The sequence below is a fragment of the Pyrus communis genome, chromosome 4, assembly GCF_963583255.1.
Source record: "Pyrus communis chromosome 4, drPyrComm1.1, whole genome shotgun sequence".
Lineage (NCBI taxonomy): Eukaryota > Viridiplantae > Streptophyta > Magnoliopsida > Rosales > Rosaceae > Pyrus > Pyrus communis.
This window is the reverse complement of record NC_084806.1, coordinates 11,701,963-11,720,516: the sequence shown is the minus strand read 5'-3', so window position 1 is coordinate 11,720,516 and position 18,554 is coordinate 11,701,963. Positions and strand designations below refer to the sequence as shown.

Here is an 18,554-nt window from a genome sequence, read left to right as displayed (position 1 = left end):
TAAAATGAAATAGAAACAGGTTGGAAAATAAATTCCTCTTATTAAAATAATTCATGATTCTTAAACAAATCAAGAACTCTTTACAATCTACAATAAATAGATGAATAAACATTATATTCTCACATCTAATCCGATCTCATCATGCCTACCCTCTTGAATGTCTAGTTTGTAAACCTGCATAACAATAAAGGGATGAGCTTCAACAACTCAGTAGAGACATAACCTTATCACAATAAATTGACAATTTTAAATTAAGCGCCATGAAATCATATAGCCAAATATCAAATCATAAATGATAACAATGCATGTATGCAATCCAACCTCTTTAGTGACACCCGTTAATTTATATAATAAAACACGCTGACCTGCACGTTCCATACCATGCATTTTACCACTGCAGTGGTGGTTCGAATGTTCTATTATAGAAACTAACCCCCATACGATATCCCAAGTTCATAAACCCCTTTTGCTAGTCTTGTTATCTAATTCATTGATCTCCAACCTAAATCACCCATATCGACAATTATCCTGCCGATATCCTATTCTAATGTGCACACCGGGCTTGCCTGGAACTGGTTTCACAATGAATAGATTCAACGACACAAAATATCCTTTCCAACTACCCTCATTTCCCGAATTCCAATCTCAACACTGAAATTCCAACCACATCTCACAACATGAGTTATGCACAAATAATGTCATTTCATTTTTCACATATATCACAGTATATTCTCAACGAATAGCATTCCAGCAATAATTCCATAACCAATAACAAGTAAACACTTAACTGAAACAATTAGCCAATTAATATCTAACCACATTAATCAACCAAAAAGATCAAGAATATTATAACACTTCACGAAATTTAATAAAATCAATTTCCATAAAGATATGCCGTATTTCCCTTACATGGATTCCAAAGCTAAAATAAAGATCCACATCACTATCAGAATAGCTAAGCTCCACTTACTTATCCACATCACTACCGAAATAGTTAAGCTCTATGTACTTAAGCAAGTTCCTTGATCACTCCTAAATCATCATATATTTTTTCTACCGTCTTTTATCTTCTAATTTTTCTCTCTAAACATATGTATACACACCTCTACGTAAGAAAAACACTTGCAGGCACAGCATGCATTTCTCAAAAACAATTTCACGTTTGAAAACGGTTGGAGGAATGTCCCATTTATACTAAAAGATGGCGGCTGCAAAACTTGGGGATTAAATAAAAATAATTACAAATAAACATTGGTCGTTATCCTTGTGACACTCGTCAAAGTAATATAGATTGTAAAAAAGAAAAACTAATAAAAAGAGTTCGAAAACTTTGAGTTTTAACGATAAGGACAAAATAAAGGGTAAATTGAATAGTATAATGATTGACTTTTTAGTGTAAAAATATGATTTTTCGTTAAAGTGAACAGTACCGTGAGCTTTTTGTTAGAACTCTTTTGTTAAAACTATTTGGTACATCTGTCTTCCTCTTACCAAGCCACGTCCATGTTATCTAATTGCCTCCTCAATCCTCATGCTAATATTACGCTTTGAACTATATGTATTTATATAATTATTACTGTCAGCCATTAGTACATTTAGGGCATATATTATATTTATTAATACTGTCAGCCATGGTTATATTTGGGGCATATATTATATTTGTTATTACTATCAATCACGAGTATATCTGGGGCATATATTATATTCATACAATAGATGATTGAATGTGTGTGGATCAATCACGAAAGGTCGGTTGAATGCATGTGTGGATTCATTCGAGATGTCGAGTGAGATTATCTTATATAAACAAACGATTCCAAAATGATTTTTTTCTAAATGTGATTAATTTATTTTAATCACATGTCTTATTACTATAATTCACACAAGATTTTATAGCTTATCTAGGTTTTGCTTTGTTTGGTGCATCACTCCTACAATGTGGAGCTGTTTTTTTGCATAGTAAATGTGGCAGTTAGAGAATAAATTTTAAGGGGTGTAGTTCGCGTGTGCATTGTACTTGAGAGTAAGATTTGTTCCCTTTTATTGTAATTTCGTTTCTGCTAATACTCTGATGTATATTATGTATAAGTCGAACCTGACTCTCTATATTATTGTATTGCTACTTTTGTCTGCCATTTGTTGATCCTTACTTATATTGGAATCGTGGCGTGACAGTTAGCATCATCAACCGTACCACCATCACCATCACCTCCCTCCATAGTTGTCATCATTGCTGCCACCACAATTTCCACGCCGTCACCTAACCGGCATTGCTACTGCGGTACTGCCAACATCTCCCTCCATCATTGTCGTTTTTATGCATGTGTCGCATAAAGACTTTCTCGTATGTGATATTGTGAAATTTATTGAGTAGGATTCTCCTCTCCAAATTCCCTCACTTCCCATCCCATCCTCTCACACTTTTCTCTTTGTCTTTCTCTCTTTATAAAGAAATTAACACATGATGATGATGTGATTTATCTGTAATCATTTTAATAAAAAAAAATTGAAAAAGAGAGATTAGAAGAGGAGAGAATTCCACCGGTAGAAAGAATGCATGTCATGCACTTTCTTTTGCCTTTCTATCCATTTTCCTTTTCTTTCCCATTTTCTATTAAATCTTCTTGGGCTGAAGCAGAACAATGAACCCAAGTCCACCACAGCCAAAAGTCCAATCCAATCCCATTTCTCTGGATCAATCAGCGAGAACAATGAACCGCTGTCGTTTTAAGTTTCATAGTGGGACCCACTTAAGTCGGCGCACGTGTAGGCTGTAAGCCTGTATGTCCTTCCTTCCACTCCAACAGCCAAACGTCCACCGAACTTTGCCGAACACCATTTCACTCGCTGCTTCTGTGTGCTGTGCTGTGCTTCCTGAGATTTTGAAGAACCAATCTTTCGGTACGTATCTGAAATTTCTTGCTCCAAACTTCAGCAATTTTCTCAATTTGATCAATTTCCGGGTAAAATTAAACTTAATCTCATGAAAATTCCATTATTTATTTATTTTTGGTTTCTTCAGTTGAAGTAAGAAAGTGTGATTTTTGGGGACATTGATGCTAATAAAACATGGAATAAATTCTGGGTTTGTTGCAAGAACTTGTCTTTACATGTTGGGTTCGTCTGGTGTGCTGAGAAGGCAACAGTTTCTGATAAGGTCTCTCGGAGTTGGAGGTTGCAGTGATCGTAACACCATCACAAATCAGAAGGCAATGCAAGGAATTATGAAATTCACGAATCGGCCCTCTTTGGAAGCCGACGCCGAGAGCGTTTTGCGAGCAATCACTCCGACCCTCGATCCCAACAGACACAAGGGTCAGGCTGGTAATTAATCTCACACTGCTCTGCTACCAATGTCACCTAAACCCTAAACCCTATTTATTTATTTTATTCGAGCGAGGGAGGGGGATTCGAACTCCCTTTGCACTCGATGTTTACAATGTCGTTTCTTTAACTTTGTGTAATTTGCATGTAAAGACAAATGCATTACATTATGTATTTGTCAATGATGATTGTTGTGCGTGATACAGTGCAAGTATCGAGAATTACGGAAATCATTTTGATGTTGATTCTAGGACTGACTTGCTTTGGTTTCTATTCGGATTGTGGGCCTTATTTGCTTTGCATAATTTGTCATTTACTTCTCTCTTTCTAATTTGTTTGTTCATTGTTTTGTTAAGAAGGGGAGAAAATGTAGCTTATATCTATCTCTCTGTGCTTGTCAGGAAAGATAGCTGTTATTGGCGGGTGTCGTGAATACACTGGTGCTCCATACTTTTCTGCTATCTCAGCATTAAAAATTGTTAGTGCCCTGCTCTTTTTGTTTTAAGGAAAATAACTGCAAATTTAGCTGGATTCTATTAAAAATGTAGCTTAGCGTACACTGAAATGAAACAAACAAATGAACAAGTGATTTGCTTCGTTGCTTGCTAGTTTGATGGAACTGAAATATATTTCCTTTCAGGGTGCAGACCTGTCCCATGTCTTTTGTACAAAAGATGCAGCTTCGGTCATAAAAAGCTACAGTCCTGAGTTGATTGTACACCCTATTTTAGAAGAATCGTACAGTGTTAGGTGATTCAGCTTTGTAAACAAGTTGATGTGCTTATAACACACAAAACAGACTATCATTAAGTGAGCTGCTGAGTTTATAACATGGTTTTCAGGGATGAGGACAGAAGTTTCGTCTCAGAAAAGGTTCTTGCTGAAGTTGATAAATGGATGGAAAGATTTGACTGTCTTGTCGTTGGTCCAGGCCTCGGAAGGGACCCATTTCTTCTGGTTAGCTTTATGTTGATGCTGTTACTTGTGGAGCTGTTGTAATCTAGTTTATAGCGTTTGATTTGGGATACTCTAAACATGTCCTCCTCTTTAATACTGTATGATGAAGGACTATAATGTAGTGTGGTTAAAATCTTTACCAAATCCTTTCAAAAATGGTTCTAAGATTGAATGACATAATCCAGGACTGTGTGAGCAACATCATGAAGCATGCAAGGCGGTCCAATGTCCCAATTGTCATTGATGGGGTATGTAGTCACTATTTTCTGTATCCTTGTTTTGATGTGAGTTGATAATTATCTTTCGTCGTGTGTACTTTTTGCTTCAAATTCTAGCCATAATGGTATAAGCTTTTCCAGGATGGACTCTTTCTGGTCACAAACTGTATTGATCTTGTCAGTGGATATCCCTTAGCTGTGCTGACCCCAAACATAAATGAATATAAGCGCCTTGTACAGAAAGTTTTGAGCTGTGAAGTAAATGATGAAGATGCTCCCGAGCAAGTACTATCTCTTGCAAAAAGGTTAATATCTTTTCTAGCTTTTCCGTTTTGTGTTGGATTAGTTGATAATTACTTTATCTATACTTAAGTCTAAGTATAAAATAACTACTTATCTATACTTAAATCTCAGTATAAAATATGTAAAACCTATTTGGCTGAGAAGGGAACAAGGATAGTTTGCAAATATTGGATAGTGCCATCTGATTAGTGATTATTCAAAATGTGAGGTAGACAATTTTGTCAGAATGCCCATGTAGATGCATCTGTCTGAATGGTTTCCTCATTTCTGCTTCATGCATTATTTTGCGTCGTGATGTATTTTTTCCCATGCTATGAAATTTGCAATTTGGTAGTTGTAGTTTTTTCTTTCAATCTAACGATTTTTTGAGTCTTTCTCTGTCAGGATTGGTGGTGTAACTATACTTAGGAAAGGAAGATCTGACCTCATTAGTGATGGTGAGACAGGTATGTGAGCATACACCTGCAGCGTGCTTACTGGTAATATGTTAAGTTATTAAAGCACGTGTTTACTGGTAATATGTGAAGCTATTGCTTTAATAATGTTGATATTCCATGAATATTTGTTTTTCCACATCTAAGTTGGGAACACCAGTAAGCATCGCCAAAACTGCTGGTATGGTTGCCTCTTAGCTGGTGTAGAGGATATTTCATGTGACACACTTGACGAATGTGAACTTGGGTCACTACCTTCCAGCAGCTTCTGTCAATCAGGTGATATGAAGCTGGGTAATTGGCATGCCTAATGTTTTGTGTCCACGAAGGTCATTTTTTACTTGAAGCTGGGGCCTGAGAGCCATACCATACTTGAATCTCTCCACACCATAGGGTTCCATTTGTCTTTTTTTTTCTTTCTAAATTTTCTGCAAATCACATGATTTGTTTTGTTTGGCTTTCTTCTTTAAGCCAAATCATAGGCTTTTTGTCTTCTTTCCAGCTCATTGACTAGTTTAGGTTTCGGAAACATCTCTGTTTTGTTCCCCGGATATAAAAACCTGGACTCTATTTACCTTTAACATTTGATGCTTTTATGCAGTCAACTCAGTGAGCATATACGGTTCTCCTCGACGATGTGGTGGGCAGGGTGATATACTTTCTGGAAGGCAAGTTCTTGTTTCTGAGTTTCAGTTTGATTTATGTTTGGACCATACTTGACCAATCCCGAAACTACCTGTTTTTGTGCATCAACAATTTATTTTTTAAATAAAATTTTGCTAAACATTTGGATGGCTTCATTTTGTATCTGGTGAATTTACAATCTTCTTCATTTTCCAGTTTTTTCAAAGAATGCATAATTGTAATATCTATTTATGTAAAAGAGAGATAGAGATCCATACGATATTAAAATTATTTCTCCGGGTTATATCTTGTTCAACATTTGAATTACTACAGTCAGGAGGTGATCACTGACTGATGCTTCAGAACTCAGATTCTGAGAGCTTACAAAACGCTATGTTGGATAACTAACAAAAACTTGTTTTGGTTATTCCAGCGTTGGTGTATTTCTATCATGGGCCCGTCAAAAGATCAAAGATGGGGATTTGAGTACCAGGTTTTAACAGTCTAAATATGTGTTCATAATTTTGGTTCTACCCATGTTTGACAATTGTTTGTACGCAATTTGTGTTTTTTACAGTTCCAGAAATCCTGCACTGCTGGGGTGCATTGCTGCGTCCGCTTTAATGAGGAAGGCTGCATCCCTTGGTTTCGAGAATAAGAAAAGGTCAACCCTCACTACCGATATCATCGAGTGCTTGGGGAGAAGGTAGTGGACCTTAACGTTGATCAATTATCATGGGCGATTTTAGAGTTCAAGTGTAAGATATTACTTTCTCTGTTGCAGTTTGGAGGATATCTGTCCAGTTGGTTGATGCTGTGGACTTCCAGAGCGTAGCATTTGGTCTACTGACATTCAGAGAGACATCAATTTCATTTGGTTATGTTACGTCGGTCAGAATCACGTTTTTTTCTGTTTCCTTCACACCTTCCAGACTATTTGACTTGTAGATATACGATACGAGTCTGTTGTTGCTGCCGGTTCTTTGGAACTCTGGATGATATCATATAATAAGGATGATGTTTTCGTGAGTATATAAGCTGCGCTGACAGCCGGGGTGTTTCCAAGCCATAAACCTCTGTTAGATTTCATTACACCATCAACAATTATTATGAACACCAACCCATTTTGGTTCCCCATTTGAGCGATGACAATAACGCATGGCATCGTTGACGGAGAAAGCGCGGTGTCCAAGTTCTTGACTCATGGAGCCATAAGGCAGTACGCACCATGAAAATACAGACAACAATGTTCAGATTGGCAATGGAATTTATGATTAACTAGTCCTCTCGCCATTAGCGCTACGATTCAATTGTATTTATTTTCACTTGTAAATAACAAGCTTGATACTTAATTATGACTCTCGTTAAATTTCTCTCCTCAATATTGTTGAAAAATAAAAATCCTCTCTTTCAACTTATTTTCACAGGAATAAAAATCCTCTCTTCGCATTTTGAGCAATCTAATCCCCAACCAACGTACGGTAATCTAATCCCCAACCAACGTACGGTAATGGGTTATGGAAACTTTTAAATAGCAAAATTGCCGGAGACGGCTCCACTCTCCCAAGAGTCACCCTCGCATGCACATTCCCGCCAACCTGTCGCGCGCGCTCTCTCTCTAATCTCTCCCATGAGCTTGGACGAACCACTTAGGCCTAGAGGGGGCGAATGCCCCCACTCATGAGTTTTTTTGGCACGCAAAAAAATGTACATGCTTGTGTCATTAGCAAGGTGTATAATTAGTTTACTTGTTCATGACATTAACATTAATTCTTCAAGTTGCAATTACTAACGTTGAAAGAGCATTTTCAGGCATAATATTTCTGAAAAGTCAATTGAGCAATCGGATGGGAGATCACTGGATGAACATAAGGACATGGTTATTTTTATATAGATCTCTAGAGGTTATGAAGTTGTCATGTAACACTTTCAAAACATGAAAATGCGTTGAGAAATATTGTAATACGTTGTATGAAAAATTTTATGGATTAATATATAAATATTTTGTTTAGTAAATGCTTTAGTTTTTTTGTTTTGTGACTTTGTTGTTTAACAATGGCCCCATCCATACAGATCTCTGATTTTCTCCCTCCTCATGATTTAAAGCTAAGACATTGACAAGGTATCGTCATTTGTCCCTATTTTTAAGATTATTTTCTTGTCTATATATTATGGTTGGATGGCTCAGATTCTTGAACATTATGTACATGTATAAATATTGGGGTGGAACGAATGAACTGATAGAGTAGCTTTGTACTATCAAACCAATCAAAACAAATCGATCAAGCTGCACAACAATAAGTTTGATTTCACCTTATTATTTTCAGTTAAAGTTGAACCAAACTGTTTTTTTTGGGTCAACTTAGAACTCAGTAAACCGAACCGAACCAGAGAATGATGTTTCCAAGTCATTGAATCAGCACTACACCAACCTTGCATACACACGAGTACGTTTCTCTTTTTTCATAGTTCATCATCTTACGTCGTATATCACATCCTCATTAATAATCAACCAAGTTTAACTAGTTTATCAGTCCCATAAATTTTCTCATCAACTTGGTCGATTCAGTGGTTGATACACAACAAAAGAACCAATCTTCTAACATTGATCAATTTTCTTATAACACATGCATATTTCTTTTGTCAACATTGGAAGATGGGTAGCGCTGATTGTAATTTGAGAAAAATGAAAATATAGGTCAACTTATTGACTCATGAGCTTTGGGTAGAGTTCATGTTGATTGATGTCGTGTCCATGGCCCATGGCCCACATAAAAGTAGGTAACGCTAGATATTTCAGTTTGGTTCACACAAACACCAGCCCATTGACGCTTAGAACTCCAATACCATTTTTTTGGTCAAGGGAGATTTTATTAATTTAGGTGGTAGACTAGTCACAAAATTTAGGGTTTAAGATGGTGAAAGTAGGTTCAATCTTTATATGATGTCGTGAGTTAGAACTCAAGTGCCCTTTTATTAAGCAAATTATCTCAATTTAACTCATTAAAACTATAAATTAGGCAGTTGACTAGTGGGAGGAGATATTTTTATTTTTATTTTCCTTTTAACAATTAATAAATTAAGAGGGGTAAAATCGTCAGAGTAAAAAAAATCAAACTTAGAAGTTATAGTTGGGACGACGACGAACCAAACCTGGCGCTTTTTTATAGTGGAAGGCATTATTTACAGTAACACACACATACTTACATTCAATCTTCCACTCTCCACTGCGATCCCCACTCCGCTCCGCTCTGCCCTTACTGTTTTATTTGATCGATTATTCCAAAAACCCTAGAAATTCATTACAAAGGTTCGATTTTTATGTATTTTTTCAAATTTTATGATAAATAATTTTCCTATTGTAGTATTTGGCAGCACTTCAATTTTTGCCTGAAGCTTCAGTTCAATTGGTGCATGAATTTCATTGATTTCTTTGGTTTCTGTTTAGGGTTTTGGTGGTTGAATAAAACCCAGAATTGGGGAACAGAGCAGTGAGCCAAAGGTACCAATTTTTTTGTGTTTGTTCTTTCATGCATGAGTTATATAATTTTTTAGGAATAATTTTATATGTGATTAGTGGAGATTTGGTGTTTAATAAGTGAAATTTGGTCTTATTATCTGTTCTTGAATTATTTTGTAAGGGTTTCTGAAACCCTAGATTTGATTTGAGTGTGGTGAATTTACTGTGGTGGGGGTATGTTTACCCTAAGTATAGTAACCCTTAAGTATAATACATAAGTGGTGTGTGTTTGTGAAGGTAAGTCAAAACCAAGAAGTTTTCTGGGGTTTTTGTTGCTTTAGAATCTCTCTCGGTGAGTTAGTGTGCAGAGGTTTGAGACTTTGAGTTGACTCGGGTCTTTTTCGCTCCGGAAGAAAATTATGCAACTCAATTTAAAGGCCTCTACCCTTTGTGTTGTTTTGTTTTGTTTTGGTTCTTTCTGTTGGGGGGAAGGGGAGAGTACATGTGCCTTTCGGTTCGAACATTTGCATGCAATTTTCATTGCTTGTGTCTAGTTTTGACCTTTGAGTGAAAGGCGAATATGCCATGCCAAGCGCGGTTCCTGCTTGTCCAATTTTTAGAGGCAAGCTACTGATCAGAGTAGCCGAATGCCTGAGGTATATACTATTTGTTCCCAAAAAAAGTTCTATGGATTTTCCTATTAAGACAGAATACTCGATTTCAGATATTAGTCTCGGTTGTGCAATGGAATTTCATAGTGTAATCAGCTATTTGGATGGGATAAAAGGTGCAGTGGTAGTTATGACAGGATTGATTGCTAATTGGAGCAAAGTCGATTGGTATAAACCATAAGAGTACTCGAATGGCGTATACAGTTATGCTAGACCTCCTTTGAGGAGCAATTTGGTTAAAGGTTTCTAGTGCTGATTTCAGGCGGAAGAGAATTCTGGTATTGTTTGTTATTATAGAGTTTGAAGCTTTGATGGGGGATTAGGATTGAATTATTCTAACTATTTAGTATCTAGTCTTATTTTTAGGGATGTGTTTTCCACACACCAATTTTCTCCCCTTGCAGAGCCCTGTTCTGTTTGGCCTTTTGATTGAATAAATCAAAGGAGAATACGGGGACAAAAATAAATAAGGGTGTGCAAAAGGGGAAAATGGGTGTGTGGAAGCCATTTCCTATTTTTAGTGGCACAACTGGTCACAAACCCTTTGAGATGAAGGTCGCGACTTGTGTTAGATGGTTTAACGGCCAGCGCTCATATAAATTTGGGAGCTAAAATTCCATAGTTGTTATTAAGCATTCTCTACTTTTTGTCAAGGTTTAGGAGGTTCGACTCTTGAAACTTGTAATTTCTTATGCTGATTGTTTATTATGTACTATATACCAAAAGCGAGCACAGACCAATATGGATCAGCAAGGGCATGGACATCCTGCAACAATGGGAGTGGCGGGTACTGCAGCTCAAGCATCATATGGTGTGAACCCGTATGGATCAGTTGGGATGATGCAATCTCCTACTCAGCCAGCAGGTCCTTCTGCCTCGTCTCAGCTTGCACAACACCAGCTAGCTTATCAGCACATCCACCAGCAACAACAACAGCAACTGCAGCAACAACTCCAAAAATTTTGGGGAGAGCAGCATAAAGAAATTGATCAAACTAATGATTTCAAAAACCATAGTTTGCCATTGGCCAGGATTAAGAAGATTATGAAGGCGGATGAGGATGTGAGGATGATATCAGCCGAAGCTCCTGTTATATTTGCTAGGGCCTGTGAGATGTTCATTCTAGAGTTGACAATGCGGTCTTGGAATCACACTGAGGAGAACAAAAGAAGAACACTGCAAAAGAACGACATCGCAGCAGCAATTACGCGGACTGATATATTTGACTTTCTAGTTGATATCGTCCCAAGAGAGGATTTGAAAGATGAAGTACTTGCATCAATCCCAAGAGGTGGGAATCTCCCAGTTGGGGGTCCGTCTGATGGTGTTCCTTACTATTACATGCCTCCTCAGCATGCTCCACAGGTTGGTGCTCCGGGGATGATAGTAGGAAAGCCTGCGATGGATCAGAATCTGTATGGCCAACAGACACATCCGTACATTGCTCAGCCAACATGGCCACATCAACAACAGCAACCGCACGAAGATATCGAGTAAAAGAGATAATGGAGTATAAAACCAGAACATCCTTTGACTATATCATCATTGTTTGTAATCGAAGGCTTACAATTTAAAGTCTTTATCTTGGATACAATAGTTACACAGTTTGCTTTATTTCCGGTCCTTACAGTTGCAAAATATTTGGTTTTGGTACATGAAAATTGAAAAGATCAAGTGAAAGGTGTGGATTCTGGTACTGTAAACAATCTGGTTATTCTGTATTTGTTCTTGTAAATCTAGAGGTCTTGTTTGATTCCTTTTCAGGTTGACAAGTCGGAAGTAATTGAGGTGGAAATTGGTCAATGCACCTTACAAGCACTTTAAGGAACAAAACCATGATTCATTCCACTTTTATGCTTGGCATGTGGCCACAAGTTTTAGTTGTATTCAGTGGCAGAAGAATCTGGGGAAAGAAAAAAGATGCATGGTGCCATATGCCCTACTTTTCTGTAAAAAATCCTCTACTAGTTGTGCTGTTCTGGTCCTCCATAATCCATATTTGTGGTGCCAACCAACCATTTTTCTGCCTTGTGAGTACCTTTTTGAAGGGGAGAGTCTCCTTATGCATGCACCCTTGTCTCTAGCTCACTCATCATGTTTATTCCTCTCTTTCAACAAAAAGTTGTCTTTCATTCCTGTGAGCCTCCCACGTTGATGGAAAGAAGAGTACTACAACAACATGAAAATTGCTTATAGGATGAGAGGTGGGTGGTTTTCTCATCCTAGAGAGAGCTCGATCCGCTTTCGGTTTGGGGTTTAGTTGATCTCTTCTCTTGGCTTTTATATATATGTCTAATCTAATTAACCAGCTTTAAATGCAGTTTCATATTCCAGTACTTTGATTTTCATATATGTATGATAATTGCATGCTGAATATGGTTATTTATGCTCTTACGATAGATAATAGTATCATCAGTAGTAGTAGGTTATTTTAACTATTGTCTTTGCTTTTGTTTCCCAAGACTCGAGAGATGACTTACATGAATCAGGACGTAATTGTAGTGGTGAATCCATTCCACGTAAAATTGCCCTCCAAGACTACCGAGGGTGAGGATGGATGAATGAATTTGAATTATCTTGAATTCCCCTTTTGAATTTCCAAATTTCTTTTTTTAAAAAGAAACTCTCTCTCTTTGCACCTATCAACTCCACAAGAGATTTTACTGTAAATCTGTTGTAATATTCCCTTCACAGTTATAAGGAAATGAAAAGTTAGAGAATGAAAAATAAAAAATTATCAAAATTAAAAAGAAATGAATAAGAGGGATACAGGTCATAACCAGCAAACAGCAAGAGATTATGTTAATTTCTAGAGTCTAGGAACTGGTGTCAGCCACCTTGGGAGCGCAAAAGGGTAGATTTCCGAGAAAGGAGCTGCAAAATCAAACAGATGTTTTTCAGTTTTCTCTAACCTTCCTTCACCAATGTGAAACGTAACAATGTGTTCATCGAATCTGAAATACACGGCAGCGGCCGGCCGCCATGTAGTATTGTTGTAGGGGGAGTGAAATCCAAACCTCCAATCTGTTTTATGCGTTGTATCTGTTGCGCGTAATGAGAAAGACTCAACTATTTATAATTTTACCCTTATTAGCGGGCTGCGTAACAGAGGCAACTTTCTTCATTCACAAGGTAGCCGCATGATCCAAATTTAGTAAAGTTACAACTATTCAAACGAACGCCCGCCTATTCGGACTAGTACTACTAACCTCTTCCTTAGATGAGGAGTTGTTATAGCATGGACACATGAACCCGCCTAACACGATTACAATACTACGATTGTGAACTGTAAAGGGAGGAAGTAAAAAGTTAAGTATTAAGTCATCAAGTTAGTTAGATGTTTTTTATAATCCTCTTGTAAATTGGTAGATTAGTCAAGGGCATAACTGTAATTGTGAGAGTAGTATATTGCCTATATATAATGAATCATCATTGTAATTTTATAAACATTGAATGAAATGGAAGAGGTATTTTCAGAAACTGTGCATCCTTAGTTTCTACATGGTACCATCGCCAACTGCTTCACGACTTCTTTGATCCTCTTGAATTTTTCTTCTCCGATCTTCCGCTCTTCTCTGATCTTCTCCGGTGTGCTGATTAACCACTTGTTCCACTCCGATTTAGATTTTTGACTTGTTAATCTTGAATCTTGATGGCGTCTCCGTTCGAATCCTCTTCTCTGGTTGAGTCGGTGCCTGCTCCAAACCCTAATTGTTCTTCTTCAAACCCTAATTTCTCCCAATCTTATGCTTCTCTCACGATCCAAATTATCCGAAGTATGGTTCCGATCAACCGAATTATCTCCCATGGCGTGCTTTATTTGCACTGAACCTTCGTCATTACAAGCTTATTGGTATCATCGATGGCACTAAGTCTAATCCATCACCCTTTCTGCCGGATCGTTTGCTTAATCTTGCCTTTAAGCACTGGTATGGGAAGGACCAAAATTTGCTCATTTGGTTTAATTCAACTCTCTCTGAGGAAGTCATTCCGTTCATCGTTGGTGTCTCATCTGCTAGTGATCTCTTGCTTAAACTTGAGCAACGATTTGGTGGGGTCTCGGATGCACATATTCATTAATTGCGTTCCTGACTTCAGAATATTCAGAAAGGCTCTCAGTCAATGTCTAATTACCTTTAACAAATCAAGGAGATCTTTGATTCCTCAATTAAATTTTCATAACCATAAATCAACTTATTCTCAAGCAAGGTTCCTTTAGCTAAACTTACTGCTATTTGTGCCCATTACACTGCCAAGCCATCCACTTCTTGGCTCATTGACTCCGGTGCCGCCTCCCATATTACCAATGATATATCAAATATGCAGTCTCCTACTCCCTACTATGGTGAAGACAAAGTGTACACTGGAGATAGTAAAGGTCTGTCTATATATCATGTTGGCATTTCTAATTTGCATACTCCTGCTCATTCCTTTAAATTGCAAAATGTTCTTCATGTGCCTCAAATGCAGCATAGTCTACTTTCGGCCTATCAATTTATCAAAGATAATGATTCCTAATTAACTCTTGACATTCATGGATCATTTGTCAAGGATCGTTTTACAGGAATGACGCTTTTGCGGGGACAAGTTAAAGATGGATTCTTTCCTCTTCAAGGTTCATCTTCCCTTTACAAACCTACTCCTTCCACTCATGCTGCACTAGTAAATACTCTTGCCAATGTCAAAATCTGGCACGACAGACTTGGTCATCCCTCTTCTGTTATTTTTCGTAAAGTACTATCTACAAATAAGGTTGTTGTTCAAGGTAAACCTTCTTTAGACTTATTTTGCAATGACTGTGCACTTGCAAAGAATCACAAGCTTCCATTTGCTGTTACTCATTATGTGTATACTAGAAGTCTTGAATTGTTACATTGTGATGTTTGGGGGCCATCTCATGTTGTTTCAGTGAGTGGTTATACGTATTACTTGCTTATTGTTGATGATTACAGTAAGTATGGCTGATATTTTCCTCTAAAGTCTAAGTTTTCTGTATTTTCAACATTTGTGGAGTACAAGACTTATATAGAGAACATTCTTGGTAATAAAATAAAAGCAATTCGCTCTGATTCAGGGGGTGAGTTTACTAGTCATTAGTTTCATAATTTTCTTGAACTTCGTGGCATTTTACAACAATTTAGTTGTCCTCATACTCCTGAGCAGAATGGATGTGTTGAAAGAAAACACCATCACTTGGTTGAAACTGCACGAACACTCTTGGTTGCCTTTAAAGTTCCTCATGTGTTTTGGGTTGAAGTATTTTCCACTGGTAGTTATCTAATTAATAGGCTTCCCATTGGTGGCTTATTGCAATCTCCCTGGGAACTTCTCTTTTGTTCACTTCCAGATTACTCTTGGCTCAAAGTTTTTGGTTGTGGTTGTTTTCCTTGGCTCAAGCCTTATACTACATCCAAGTTGGATAATAAGAGTAAACACTGTATCTTTTTAAGGTATAGCTTTCAACACAAGGGGTATCAGTGTCTTGATCCAGTTACACAGAGAATTTACATCTCAAGGCATGTGCTATTTGATGAGACTAATTTTCCATTTCATTCTTTATCAACTCCCTCTACTGAACTTGAATGTTTCTCTGCAATTTCCTATACCTGCTGCTCTAGCTACACAATTTATTGCTCCACATGTACCTGCTTCAACTAATATCCCAATTACATAGTCTGTTGCCCAGTTTGTTCTCTTTACATCTTTAGTTACATAATTTGCAACTTTGGATGCTAATATTTGCCCCACACCACCTACAATATCTCCTTCATTACCTGCAGCAACTAATATTCATCCCATGATCAATGGTCCAAGGCTAAAATATCTAAACCCAAACCCTACTCAGTTACCAAACATCATTTGCCCGAAACTGTTGATTTTGTCCTAACCACTTATCTCCAGGCTTCGAAACATGCTCATTGGAGGTCTACTATGCAGGATGAGTATAATGCCTTGTAGTCCATAGGTACCTGGTCTCTAATACATTTTCAACCTTCTCAGAATATTGTCAGGTGCAAGTGGGTTTTCCGAGTTAAAAAGCATCCATATGGGACTATTGATCGATATAATGCCCAACTTGTTGCCAAAGGCTTTCATCAACAAGCTAGTTTGGACCACAGGGAAACATTTAGTCCCGTAGCAAAGCCAGTCACAATTCGAATTCTTCTCTCTCTAGCAGCTCAATACAATTGGTTCCTCAATCAATTGGACATTAGTAATGCCTTTTTACATGGGGATCTTCAGGAAGATATCTATATGCAACAACACCAGGTTTTAGTGAACCCAACTACCCTAATCATGTCTGGAAACTTCATAAATCCTTGTATGGCTTGAAATAAGCCCCTAGGGCTTGGTTTGATAAACTATTTGCAATTCTAAAGTCTTTAGGATTCCATCAATCACAATTTGATGCTTCTTTGTTTGTGATCAAAGCACATATTCTTGTCATTGTATTGGTGTATGTTGATGACATACTTGTCACAAGTCCTAATCCTGCTGCTGGTCAACAATTTCTTAAGAAATTAAGTATTGTCTTCCTTGTGAAGGATTTAGGACCCTTGCATTATTTCTTGGGCCTTGAGATTCAAAGATCTTCTAAAGGCATCTTTTTACATCAAAGCAAATATCTCCTTGACTTGGTTCAAAAGACACATATGGAAGGTGCTAAACCATGTGTCACTCCTCTTGGTTCACTTAAACTTGATCACATTGGTCCTTTGTTAACCGATCCCATAGAGTACCGATCCATTGTAGGAATGTTGTAATACTTGACTTGGATACAACCTGATTTGTCTTTTGCTGTAAATCAAGTTTGTCAATTTATGCATGCTCCAAGAGAATCACATCTTCAAGCAGCCAAACAAATTCTTAGGTTTCTTAAAGGTATAGTGAGTCATGGTTTGTGGTTCAAGAAATGTGTTATTCATCTCAGTGGTTACTCAGACGTTGATTGTATATTTGATCGACGATCTATTAGTGGGTATTGAATATTTCTGGGATCAAATCTTAAATCTTATTAGCTGGAATGCTAAGAACCAACCAACTATTGCTTGATCCTCCATTGAAGTAGAGTACAGATCGTTAGCTCACACAGCAGCCGAAACAACATGGATTTGTAAAGTGTTCAAGGATATTGGTCTTCATCTTCCTTAAGTTCCTCATATCTGGTGTGATTATATTTCTGCAATTTCACTTGCTTCCAATCCAATTTTTCATGCTCGAACCAAGCATGTTGAACTTGATTATCATTATATCCGATAGTTGATGCTGGCTAATCTACTCAAAGTCCAATATGTGTGCACTTAGGACCAATTAGCTAATATTCATACTAAATCCTTGTCTAAATCCAAATTCTTATACCTGCAATCCAAGCTTTCTCTTGGACCTTTAGATGCATCCAAGTTCAGCTTGAGAGGGTGTAAAAAGTCAAGTATTGAGTCATCAAATTAGTTAGATGTTTGTTATAATCCTCTTGTAAATTGGTAGATTAGTCACTGATATAACTATAATTGTGAGAGTAGTATATTGCCTATATATACTAAATCATCATTGTACTTCTATAAACATTGAATGAAATGGAAGATGTATTTTTAGAAACTGCGCATCCTTAGTTTCTACAGGAAGAGCAACCATTTCGGATATAGTAATCATGGAACTGGCTTTTATAATTCTGCACAAAATCAAGTCATTATACGTAGCCATCGCATATGATTGGAGGGGAAGGAAGCTCAAAGAGAAATTGATTGTCTTGAAAACTGGATGCTTGGACGTTGTAAAAACTTAGGGGGTAATGTAATCGATAGAGTACCTCTCTTTCCGGTCACATTGGAGACACTGAAAGCGGCCAACAAAATAAGGATCGGAGATTGTACGGAACCAACGCTTTGAGACAGACTTGCATTTGAAGGCAATTTTATTGCAAGGAAGGCGAACAAGGATTTCAACCACTACAGGCTCAGGAAGAACATCAATATACGATTCATGATCACCTCTGATGGCTTCAACTTTTTGGGGGTGTTTATCATTTTGATTCTTTTCTTTTCTATTCTGCTGCAGCTTCCTTTTAGTTTTGTAGCAGTATTAAAGTAGCTATGATAAGGTCAGAATTGCTGAGATGTCGATCACCTCGGTGTTATTAATCCACATGTTAGATTATGGTTGGGAGATAGAGATTAACTTGTTATAACATAACGAGGTTGATAACATCATCTAACAGTGTAACAGTCATACTGTTTTAGATGAGAAAAAAGTAGAATGACAGTTATCTAACATCTTGTAGCGAAGAATATATTTCAGTCTTGTTTAGATATTCCTTTATGCACAGGCTAGGTCTAATTGGGAATTATATTGGTCACTTGCAACACTAATTTTGTAAGGCACTTGCGATCCCAGAGAATTGGAAACACTCAACATTTCATCGAAATTTCAATCGAACTCAATTTGATTCTTTGTTCAGTTCTGACTAGATTTTTATCACTTGAATATTGGTTATGGATATCTCTTATCGCTTTGTTGCTCGTTAGTATTGTTTCTTCATTGTTTCTCCATTTCTGGTATATCGTTT

The 18,554-nt window shown here is 37.3% G+C and overlaps 2 protein-coding genes across 5 annotated transcripts; both read left to right on the top strand.

Annotated features, from left to right (window-relative positions):
• Window positions 1–2,802: 2,802 nt before the first annotated feature.
• LOC137731467 (ATP-dependent (S)-NAD(P)H-hydrate dehydratase) lies at window positions 2,803–7,235 on the top strand. 3 transcript variants are annotated; one of them, XM_068470577.1, is made up of 12 exons: window positions 2,803–2,901; window positions 3,098–3,324; window positions 3,726–3,802; window positions 3,965–4,074; window positions 4,167–4,281; window positions 4,467–4,529; window positions 4,641–4,804; window positions 5,187–5,248; window positions 5,838–5,904; window positions 6,294–6,353; window positions 6,438–6,566; window positions 6,645–7,235. In XM_068470577.1, the coding sequence occupies exons 2-12, from the start codon at window positions 3,111–3,113 to the stop codon at window positions 6,670–6,672; spliced, it is 1,089 nt and encodes a 362-aa protein (XP_068326678.1). In that variant the 5' UTR covers window positions 2,803–2,901; window positions 3,098–3,110; the 3' UTR covers window positions 6,673–7,235. The 3 variants fall into 3 exon arrangements, with proteins under 3 accessions (XP_068326678.1, XP_068326677.1, XP_068326679.1); XM_068470576.1 differs by having other exon boundaries at window positions 2,819–2,901; window positions 3,023–3,324; XM_068470578.1 differs by having other exon boundaries at window positions 2,848–2,963.
• Window positions 7,236–9,012: 1,777 nt separating this feature from the next.
• On the top strand, window positions 9,013–11,747 carry LOC137731561 (nuclear transcription factor Y subunit C-3-like). Of its 2 annotated transcripts, none has more exons than XM_068470700.1 (3): window positions 9,013–9,170; window positions 9,309–9,362; window positions 10,727–11,747. In XM_068470700.1, the coding sequence occupies exon 3, from the start codon at window positions 10,733–10,735 to the stop codon at window positions 11,486–11,488; it is 756 nt and encodes a 251-aa protein (XP_068326801.1). In that variant the 5' UTR covers window positions 9,013–9,170; window positions 9,309–9,362; window positions 10,727–10,732; the 3' UTR covers window positions 11,489–11,747. The 2 variants fall into 2 exon arrangements, with proteins under 2 accessions (XP_068326801.1, XP_068326800.1); XM_068470699.1 differs by having other exon boundaries at window positions 10,718–11,612.
• Window positions 11,748–18,554: the final 6,807 nt, after the last annotated feature.

Bases quoted from the DNA above. Each gene is read 5' to 3' on its own strand.
- LOC137731467 (XM_068470576.1), top strand. From the start codon at position 3,057: ATGCTAATAAAACATGGAATAAATTCTGGGTTTGTTGCAAGAACTTGT. The intron at 4,075-4,166 runs GTGATTCAGCTT...CATGGTTTTCAG, and splicing joins GAAGAATCGTACAGTGTTAG to GGATGAGGACAGAAGTTTCG. The intron at 5,905-6,293 runs GCAAGTTCTTGT...TGGTTATTCCAG, and splicing joins GGTGATATACTTTCTGGAAG to CGTTGGTGTATTTCTATCAT.
- LOC137731561 (XM_068470700.1), top strand. From the start codon at position 10,733: ATGGATCAGCAAGGGCATGGACATCCTGCAACAATGGGAGTGGCGGGT.